Source organism: Arachis hypogaea, chromosome 13, assembly GCF_003086295.3.
Source record: "Arachis hypogaea cultivar Tifrunner chromosome 13, arahy.Tifrunner.gnm2.J5K5, whole genome shotgun sequence".
Lineage (NCBI taxonomy): Eukaryota > Viridiplantae > Streptophyta > Magnoliopsida > Fabales > Fabaceae > Arachis > Arachis hypogaea.
The window spans coordinates 92,778,448-92,789,583 of record NC_092048.1 but is presented as its reverse complement, the minus strand read 5'-3'; the positions used below and the strand labels follow the sequence as shown (position 1 = coordinate 92,789,583).

Genomic DNA, 11,136 nt, shown 5'->3' with positions numbered 1-11,136 from the left:
TTTAAATTATAATTTCAATTATAAATTATAATTATGATTTTAAAAAAATCTTTGATATAATATTATATTTTTTTTATCCAGTTTACTATTAATATATTGATATTGCAAGTCTAAATTACAGTATTTTTTTATATATTATTATCTAATTTAATAACCAAATGTGCAATATGACATTCTCTTATTCAAATTGAGAAAAAAATATTTCCTTCCAAAATTAATAAACTCCCTTCTTAAATTCTCTCATCTATCTTTCTCATTTTTTCTATTTCTTTCTACCCTTTCCAGTTCCCACTCTATATATAATTTGTAATTTATATGTTTTATTAGTAATTTGACAAATCAAAATGTGTCGTCAGATATTTTTATTATAATTAAAATAATTTTTTTTCTTTCAAAATTAACAAACTCCCTCTCTCAATCTTCATCTTTATTTTTTTCTCTCTTTTCTTTCGTTTTCTATTTTTTTCTATCTTTTTGTTCTACAAAAAATAAAATTAACAAAATAATATAATTCAAATAAAAAATATTATTATTATTATATACATATTTTTTAATTTTTTTATTTAGTTTTAAATTTTTACTATTTATCTTTTTAGTCTATATTTTATTTTTCTTCTTTTAAATATTTATTAAATATAATTTAGAGAGAATACTAATGTTATGATTAAAAGTTAAAATTAAGATTTAATTATTTTAAAAAAATTAATTTGGAGTTAATTTTATAACTATCAATATAATTTTTTTCATGCTAATATCTAATTATATTTTTATATAAATAGAGAGAAAAAATATTATTTTTAAATAGGAAGAATAAAAATGAATTATTTCTATTTGTGCAACAAACTTAACACCTAATCAAAAGTATAAAAGTTAAATCGTTTCAAATTTTAGATAACGAATATTAAAATTAATTATTAGTAATAAATCAAACTCTTTCACATGAAAATAATAACTAAAAATCTTATTATTTGATTTTTATCTACGGAGATCCTGGTCTTCTTAGCCAACGAAAACTTTTGTCCCGTACGATCTTTTTGTAAAAGTAGTTTGATTATATAAATCTTTTGTGCTATAATCATCTATAATGTCAGGACAAAACCGACATAATTTGAAAAGATTTATATTCCCATAACGTAATTACGGGTAAAAATACTAGTATAATTCTAAAAACTTCTAGTGCGACACCTAAGAAAATAAATTTCCAAACTCAACGTATAAACGCTACGTCAGCATATGAACTCCTCATTTGTATTATTATAAAGATAAAGATAAAATAAAGATAAAGATAAGAGCTCCCCATTTATATTACTATAAATATTACTATAAAGATAAAGATAAAGATAAAGATCATTTATAAATAAAATTTTAAAAATTTTAAAAAATAATATGCAAATAAATTAAAAATTAAAAAGTAACAACCTAAGCAAATAACTCAAAATTTAAAAAAAAACAACCTAAGCAAATAATAATTTATAATGTTTTAAAATTTTTAGTGACAATACCTATGTAAATAATTATTTCAATAATATTAAAAGCTAAATATTTAACAACTTAAAAAAGTATAATTTAAAATTTAAAAAGTAATAATCTAAGCAAATAATAATTTATAATTTATAAATAAAATTTTAAATTTTCTAGTAATCACATATAAGTAAATAAATTTTTAAACTTAATGTATGAGTGTCACGTCAGCATAAAAGTTCTTTAAGCGTTTGTTTTTGGAGACAGGACAAAGGACATGACACTAAGATAGAGACAATAGAACGGAGATACTAAAAATTATTTTTTGTGTATTGTGTTTGGATACGATGGATAAGACACTAATGTATTGTCTTGTATTATGTTTGGATAGACATGGATAAAACTAAGATATTATGTGAAATGACTAAAATAGCCATGTGATTTCAAATTGTTTACTTCAAGTACAAATTAATTTAATAAAAAATAAGAGTACGTAAGAGTACAGAAAATTACAAGAAGAATTAGTCTATGAACCAATAAGATAAAAATGGTATTAAAGTAACAAAATTAAGAATAACTAAAGTAACATAAAGTAGAAAAGTGAATTAAGTCTCCATTAATATAGCATGCTATAAAGAAGAGAATGAACGATAAAAAAGAATAAATTAATTATACAGTCAAATAAGAAATTCTACCAAAAAAAGAGAGTGTCTGAAAAAAAGAACGCAGAGAAAGAAGAACTACTATGTAGAGAAGAAACTAAAATTAGGAAAAATAAGAAGAGATAATAGTAGAATAATAAAAATATCTATGGACAATGGCGGAACTTGAAACAAAATTTTGGGAGACCAGATAGAGAATAATTGTCAAGATATTTTTTATATAGATCTATTTAAGATAAGCTCGTCTAATCTCATCTCTCTGGTTTGGGTGATATTGCCAAATTTAAAGCTGTTTTTCAGGGTCTCGTTCCAAAAAATTAAGGTCAAACTCATCAGATATAACTTTTTAAACTTTTGAAGGTTGTATCTCACTTTTTTCGTGATTTATTAAAGTAGAAGAACTATCTACAAGTGTTGATATTGTAAAGTTATATGTTCTCTTTTTTAAATATTAGTCTTCCTCTTAAAAATGTATTAATTCTTTGATTTTTCATTATTATTTTATATAAAAATTTGAATATATCCTAAAATATGTAAAGAAGAAGTTAGAAGGACAAATATTAAAATTTATAATATTTATCAAATTTTTTTTATCAATTTATACAAATACAATAATATTAATACTTATTGAATATTCTATTATTTTTTATGATATAAAAAATTAAATTAAATAAACAGTAAGATATAAAATAATATTAAATTAAATAAATAAAAAATATTTAATTTTTTATATTTGAACTTAAAGATAGAGGGAGTATTGCTTATTGAATTTATTGGATACTTTAAGTCATAGTAAAATATTTAAGCCAATTAAATTATTTTTTATCTTTTAAAAAAATACTACTATTTTTTTTATAAATAGTTTGGAAGCTATGACCCCTTATCTGAACTAAGCTTCGCCTTTGTCTATGGATAGAAAAGAAAAAAATTTTGATAAAAAAATTTGTGTCTACCTTTTTAAATTTTGTATCTATCATTGTCCTTCGTAGAAAAAGTGGACACAAAAATATAAAATAGTGTTTTGAAGACAATGTATTATGTGTCCATATCTCTGCTCCCAAATACGTTTTAAATATTTGTTGTCTATGTCTCTGTGTCCTGTATCCGAAATCAAACGTTACTTAAGTTCTTTATTTGTAAGATTATAAAGATAAAGATAAAATTTACTATAAAAATAAAAATAAAAATAAAAATTTGAAAAGTATGTGGAGAAGAACTAGGTTTGGGCCTGAGGACGCAACGAAGGAAGCATAGGCAAGGAGGAAAACTATATATAGAGTTCTTCCATGACCCCCAAAAAAAAAATATAGGGTTTTCCGTACACCCAAAAGAAAAAAAGTTATTTCCATTTCGGCTTCGAAGTCAAAATTCTAACGTCCGAATCCCAATTAGGGTTTCTGGTTGTCCGAAACCGTTGCAGGTAGCAGCAGCTAAGCACTGAACTGAGCTAAACAATGGAGGAACTAAAGGAATCTCCAACACTCGGAAAACGGAAGGAACCTGAATACGATTCACAATCAGAACACACCACCGAAATCCCAACCCAAACCAAAACACCAGAACCCCAAAAACCATCTCCGAAGAAGCCTCGAAGCTCAGCACGAACCTGCGTCCACGAAGTCGCTGTTCCCAGCGGTTACAACTCCACCAAGGATGAATCCCTCCATGGCACACTCTCCAACCCTGTCTACAATGGTCCCATGGCCAAAACCTACCCTTTCACCCTCGACCCCTTCCAGAGTGTCTCTGTTGCGTGCCTCGAGCGCAATGAGTCAGTGCTTGTCTCCGCCCACACCTCCGCTGGAAAAACCGCCGTCGCCGAATACGCCATTGCAATGTCGTTCAGGGACAAGCAGAGAGTCATCTACACTTCGCCCCTGAAGGCTCTCAGCAACCAGAAGTATCGGGAGCTCCATCATGAGTTCAAAGATGTTGGGCTTATGACCGGTGATGTTACCCTTTCGCCTAACGCTACTTGCCTTGTTATGACTACTGAGATTCTTAGGGGTATGCTTTACAGGGGCTCTGAGGTTTTGAAGGAAGTTGCTTGGGTTATCTTTGATGAGATTCATTATATGAAGGATCGTGAGAGGGGTGTTGTTTGGGAAGAGAGTATAATCTTTTTGCCGCCCGCTATTAAGATGGTTTTTCTGTCTGCAACTATGTCGAATGCAACCGAGTTTGCAGAGTGGATCTGTAATATTCACAAGCAGCCTTGCCATGTTGTGTACACTGACTTTAGGCCTACTCCTTTGCAGCACTATGTTTTCCCCGTGGGGGGCAGTGGATTGTATTTGGTTGTTGATGAAAATGAGCAGTTCAGGGAGGAGAATTTCTTGAAGCTGCAGGATACTTTTTCAAAGCAGAAAGTGGTCGACAGAGGCAGGGGTGCTAAATCCAATGGCAAACATGGAAAAGGAGGTTCTGGCGGGTCAGACATATACAAGATTGTCAAGGTCAGTTGTCCTTCTTTGTGTTATTGCCGGGCTCATCTTGTTGTTTACATGCAAAGCCGATATAAAAAGATATTTAATAGAATTTTTTAGTGGATGGACATAGTATGATTACAAAGAATTTCATTGTTAGTTGATATTTTTTTTTCAGATGATAATGGAACGGAAATTCCAACCTGTTATCATATTTAGCTTCAGCAGAAGAGAGTGTGAACAGCATGCAATGTCGATGTCTAAGCTTGACTTCAATACCCAAGAGGAGAAGGACACAGTGGAAGATGTTTTTCGCAGTGCAGTGCTCTGTTTGAATGAAGATGACAGGAGCTTACCCGCAATTGAGTTGATGTTGCCACTCCTTCAGCGAGGGATTGCTGTCCATCATTCTGGCCTTCTTCCTGTCATCAAAGAATTGGTTGAGCTTCTCTTCCAGGAAGGCCTTGTAAAGGCCCTCTTTGCTACTGAGACAGTGAGATTTTTTCCAGATTCCAGCTTCTATTGTGTACTATTATTTTTTAAAAGATTTACTTTTGAAAGGACAGGAGTCTTAGATATACTTTTCTACAGTTTGCAATGGGTTTGAATATGCCAGCAAAAACTGTTGTGTTCACTGCCGTTAAAAAGTGGGATGGTGATAGTCACCGATATATTGGATCCGGTGAATATATACAGGTGAGTGATATATTATTATTCTTGTATTTCTGGGCTCTTGTGGTGGAGGTGATGTTTGGGTTGTTTATCCATGCTATGAAGACATTATCATACAATTCATTTGGTACATTTAGATGAGTGGAAGAGCTGGGCGTCGTGGCAAGGATGAGCGCGGAATTTGTATCATAATGATTGATGAGCAAGTAAGTCTACTTGTCACTGTTTTCTGTATTTTGTTAGTTTGTGTCTCTGTCTTTTCGATGTCTGCAATTGGAACACTATCCAATAACCTTGTGAACCCTTCGTTCTTTGTTTAGTTTTGAGCTGTTTATGTACATGTATGTTTGAATCACAGTCTCTAGTTTGAATCACAGTCTCTAGTTTTACTGTGGACAGGAATCTTGATAACCTGCCAAATGGTTTTACGTTATTGAATTTTATATGTATCCAATTACTTTGTGCAGATGGAAATGAATAACCTCAAGGAAATGGTTTTGGGTAAACCTGCGCCTTTAGTTAGTACTTTCAGGTTAAGCTACTACTCAATTTTAAATTTGATGAGCCGTGCTGAAGGCCAGTTCACCGCGGAACACGTGATAAAAAATTCATTTCATCAATTTCAATATGAAAAGGTTTCTACTGAACCATTTTATTTAAACATCACATCAGCATTTTATTCACTATGATCGATTATTTATGGACTCTTAGCTCTTTTTCAGGCCTTACCTGGTATAGGGAAAAGGGTGTCAAAGCTAGAGGAAGAAGTAGCTTTGCTTGATGCTTCAGGGGAGGTAATCTTTGTTTGAATGTGTTCAGCTTTGTTTTCTTAATAATGTGTTGTGTTTTATTAGTATATTGATTGATTTATTATATATTATATATAATTTATGTAGGCTGAAGTATCTGAATATCATAAGCTGAAACTGGAAATTGCACAGCTTGAAAAGAAGATGATGGCACAAATAATAAGACCTGAAATGATTCTTTATTTTCTTGTCCCTGGTCGATTGGTAAGTGATATTTACCATTAGTTTGAAATGAGTTCATATTCTTGTTCTCTCTGTAATTTTTAGCATCAGTGTGGAACTGAATTTATGGCATTTTGTTTGTTTCTTTTTCCATTAAGTCTCAGTCTCTGCTTTTTTTATATATATATAATAAAAAGAACATTTTATCATTCATCTGTTCAGTATATATTCTGTTGCTTCTCCATATATCATATTTTACTGATATGGATTTTCTAACTTTGCAGATCAGAGTGAGAGAAGGTGGAACTGATTGGGGCTGGGGTGTTGTTGTCAATGTTGTTAAGAAACCTGCTGGTGGTGGTTATATAGTTGATACTTTGCTTCATTGTTCACCTAGTTCAAATGAAAATAGCTCACGGCCAAAGCCATGTCCGCCTCGCCCTGGAGAGAAAGGTGAAATGCACGTGGTAAGTTCGTGTTTTAAACAATTATGTTATTGTTTTGAAATGTCATAATCTGTATCAAACAGATGTTATGTATCTGAAAAAGTTGTGTTAATTTTGCTATAGGTCCCTGTTCAATTACCATTAATTGCTGCTCTTAGTAAATTGAGGGTCTCCATACCTCCTGACCTTCGGCCCTTGGAAGCAAGGCAGAGCATATTGCTTGCTGTACAGGAGCTGGGCAACCGTTTTCCTCAAGGTCTTCCAAAGCTTAACCCTGTGAAGGTAATTATTCTCCTTACTCATTGCTCAACTATCTGGAATTGCTGATTTCATCGTTTCATCTCTATCAAAAAGAACGAGGGTAAATAAGGGTGCATTTGGTTTAAGAAAACATTTATGTTTTCATTTTCTAAAAAACACTATTCATTTTCAAATTTTCAATTTTAGAGAACATGATTGATTTGCTTCTATCTTCTGTTTTCAAAGAATGAAAATATTAAAAACATGTTTGGTTTCTTAGTTTTCAAGAAGCAAAAGTGCTTGATGTATTACCTTCTATTAGATTAAAAATATAGTTATTTAACATACAACACCATTCCCCCTTTCCCAATTCCAGCCTCCCCCTTGGCATCAACTCTTGATCTTCGCATACGTTCACATCACAAAAACCATTTCTCTTATTTTTTATTTTTTATATTTCCAAACTGGAACAAAAACCATTCCACCTTCCCTCACCCAGTGGATTTTCTCCTTTCACTTCCCCCTGCCGCTGCCATCGTCCTCAACTACCATGCTGCTTCCATCTCCCTTTCACCACCACACCTTCAATGAGCACCTACCTCTGCTGTCAGCTTCTCGGATAAATTTTTCAAAGGAGGGGTGTTGAATTGCTAGTAAATTAAGTGGTTTTTTGTATTATTAAACCTTGTTTCTTATGGGATGGTGGTTATTATGCTGTTCTTTGTACTAACTACTAACCGAGCTGGATAGAAAGAAAAAGAAATATTAAGAAAAAGGTTCCCAGAGGCATGTAGAGTACCAATGTTTTCTCTTATCTTTTCTTTTAGTCAAAGTTGTACTATCGATGTTACTGAAGTCATCTGTTTTGTTGGTAAGGAATTGAACTTGAACGCCGAAATTACAATTTTAAAATTCACTACACTGCCACATGTTTTATAAATGAAAATGTTTCCACTCTTTGCATTGGATAACTAAAACATTGAGTGGCTTCGTGTATCTTTTTTCTATTCTTGTTTTTCATATCTGAACTTAATTACTCAACTTTCTTGTTCTCATGTTATTAAGTGACTGAGGTTCTTCTAGCATGTGATTTTGGAGCTTGGTTAATGTTAATTTTCAGGACATGGACATACGTGATTCTGTGATAGTCGAGCTTGTAGCCCAAATTGAGGAACTTGAGAAAAAATTATTTTCTCATCCTATGCATAAGGTTCGTTAATGAGAGTTCTATGGTCATTATTATATTTATTATGTGTCTGAAGTTCTTTGGTTTGATCTTTCTTGATGTTTTGCTGTAAGTTAGCACCAAGATGTGGATCAAATTAAGTGCTTTCAGAGGAAAGCAGAAGTAAATCATGAAATTCAGCAACTGAAGACGAAAATGCGTGATTCTCAGGTACTGAGTTTGCTGACTTATTTCTACGCCATGTATTTATTTTGATCATGTTTGGGAGGTTTGGAACTAGATAGCAATCAAGTCTGTAGATGCTATGGATTCATATACATGCTGATGTAGTTACACCTTGTTAATTGCCAATTAACAGTTGAAGGTTATGTTTGTTTTTATATTTCTATAATCAAGTTCACGGTGCTCTATGGTGGACTATGGATAATTGTGCTCCTTTATTTCTTGCCTGAACTTTGTTGCATGTTTGTTTCTGTGTTGGGAGTTTTGACTGATTTGCTAGTTACTGAAATCAAAATTTATTCATTTTTAGCTACAAAAATTTCGTGAAGAATTAAAGAATCGCTCACGGGTCTTGAAGAAGCTTGGTCACATTGATGCTGATGGTGTAGTTCAGTTGAAGGGACGGGCAGCCTGCTTGATTGACACAGGCGATGAACTCCTTGTCACTGAATTAATGTTTAATGGTGAACCAATATATAGATTACTTTCTAGGCCATAATAGTTCCCTTCCCTCTGCAGTTCATTATGGTACATAATCTAATTTTCCTTTTCGTTTGTTCATTTTGCCTTCTTGCTTAGGTACCTTTAATGATCTTGATCATCACCAAGTTGCTGCCCTAGCAAGTTGTTTTATACCAGGAGATAAATCAACTGAGCAGATACAACTGAGAACTGAGCTTGCTAGACCTCTTCAACAGCTTCAAGATAGTGCAAGAAGGATAGCAGAGGTTTTACAATTTGGCATATTTTTTTCCTTAAGAGTTTATGAATCTAAGTATAAACGGTATCACTTTTTGGTCACAGATACAACATGAATGCAAATTGGATATAAATGTGAATGAGTACGTAGAGTCAACAGTGAGGCCATACTTGATGGATGTAATATACTCTTGGTCAAAGGTTAGTTATACACACTTTCAGCTATATTGAGAATTTGTTATTATATTTTCTGTTTCCTTGATTTGGCTGACTAGTTTAAAAGTAGAAACTGCATTACTGCTTGTTTGAAAAATGCTGGATTAAGTAATATTTGTTGTACATTTTTTTGGGTATATTCATAGTTAGGAATGGGTGGTTATGAACTGTTGTTCGACAGCTATTTGCTTTAGGGATTGGAAAAATAAAGTAAGGAACAGAAACAAGAGAAGGGAATTTCTTGCTTGTTATAAAGTTATACTAATCTATCGTCTTTCCATTTGAATTTTTCTCTCAAGGGTGCAAATTTTGCGGATGTTATACAAATGACTGACGTCTTTGAGGGAAGTATCATCAGGAGTGCTAGAAGGCTTGATGAGTTTTTGAATCAGGTGAATTGTCATTCCTTTTGCAAATAATAATTGTGTGGCTTTAATGTATAAGTTGATATAATAACATAATGGGTAATGTAAACTAACCATAAGGGACGTCAGGGTAATTTGCCTAACAAAATATTCAAAATTTGCCTACTGAGGTTTATACAATAAATGCTCAATATAATGAGGTTATGAATGTGAATTGATTGTTTATCACTATTAATCTTGGTTTGATTCGATGTTGGAACCAAAGGTGAACAATATAATGAAATTATAAATTTTGTATGATCTGACAATCCTGCCTCCTTCCAGTTGCGTGCTGCTGCTAATGCAGTTGGGGAGGTCGATTTGGAGAAGAAATTTACAGCCGCAGGTGAAAGCCTTCGACGAGGAATTATGTTTGCAAATTCTCTGTACCTATGATTTGCCGCCTACAGAGTTCATTGGCTCCATTCCTTAATTATGGCCGCTACAGTTTTTGGGTTGCATCCTATTTTTCTGGGTGCACTAATCTTTTCCTTGTAAATATGCAATTCTTAATTCACATCATATACAGTCACCAATAGTGAAGGGAAGTGATTGTAGAATCAGAAAATTCCCGTCAGTAGAAGTCCTAGTGTGGGATCATGTAGGGTTATGAAATTTTGTATCCACTTAGAAGGTTCAGATTGGTAGCATATTTCACCCGTCGGAAGCTTGTAGCGGAGAAGAATACGAGATTCAATCATTAACTTGCAGAGGACTGGGGAGTCATGTTGACTTGTAATTTTTGAGAATTTTTAGAAAGAAATTTTGGATTTACTGTAAGTTGTATGTCATGCTCCATTTTTTAAAACTGGAAGACGAAGACTGAAGACCTTGATTCTTTTTTCTTTTTTCTTTCTTTTTTGTTTAAAACTTTGATTTATAAAACTGTGAAATATTTTCTTCGATGAAAAATTTGGAGAAAGGAAAAATCTATATGTTCCGTATCTCCATCAACAGCTAAGTCTAAAATTAGCCCGTTCAGGTATGATCTTGCTGATCAAGGTAGAAGCTAGGTTAGGTGAGTGGGAGCACGATAAGTGGGAATGGCGAGATAGTGAGAGAGAAGGGGAGTGAAAGGGCTGTGATGAGGATGGAGAGGCAGATGTAGCCAGTGAGCAAGAGAGGGAGGAGTTAAACTCTAAAATGGTCCTTGAAATTGGCGGCACTAAAATCGTCTCTGAGATTCCAATTGCACCAATTACGTTTCTGAGATTGAAAAAAATGCACCATATTAGTCACCGACCCATTTTCATTAGCGACGTGATGACATGGTATGATGACGTGGATTGTAAGTGACACGTGTCACTTTATAATTTGGCCACGTGTAATGGTATGATGATGTGGTGACCAGTGACACGTGGCATGTTGACGTGGATGGTTGTGTCACGTGTCATAATGTTATTTGGCCACATGTTCGTTTGTGCCACGTGTCGCAATAGTATTCGTCTACGTGTCATCCATTATGTTATCGTTCTATATGCACCAAATTAGTCCCTGACTTTGCATTAAGTGACTCATTTTAGTCCCTGAA

At 33.0% G+C, this 11,136-nt stretch overlaps 1 protein-coding gene across 1 annotated transcript; it reads left to right on the top strand.

The window, feature by feature from the left end:
• Window positions 1–3,339: 3,339 nt before the first annotated feature.
• Window positions 3,340–10,517, top strand: LOC112732383 (DExH-box ATP-dependent RNA helicase DExH10). The gene is made up of 16 exons (XM_025781091.3): window positions 3,340–4,579; window positions 4,728–5,042; window positions 5,141–5,245; window positions 5,359–5,427; window positions 5,689–5,856; window positions 5,944–6,015; window positions 6,118–6,234; window positions 6,477–6,659; window positions 6,762–6,920; window positions 7,999–8,088; window positions 8,182–8,274; window positions 8,597–8,750; window positions 8,866–9,014; window positions 9,091–9,186; window positions 9,501–9,593; window positions 9,891–10,517. The coding sequence occupies exons 1-16, from the start codon at window positions 3,578–3,580 to the stop codon at window positions 9,999–10,001; spliced, it is 2,976 nt and encodes a 991-aa protein (XP_025636876.1). The 5' UTR covers window positions 3,340–3,577; the 3' UTR covers window positions 10,002–10,517.
• Window positions 10,518–11,136: the final 619 nt, after the last annotated feature.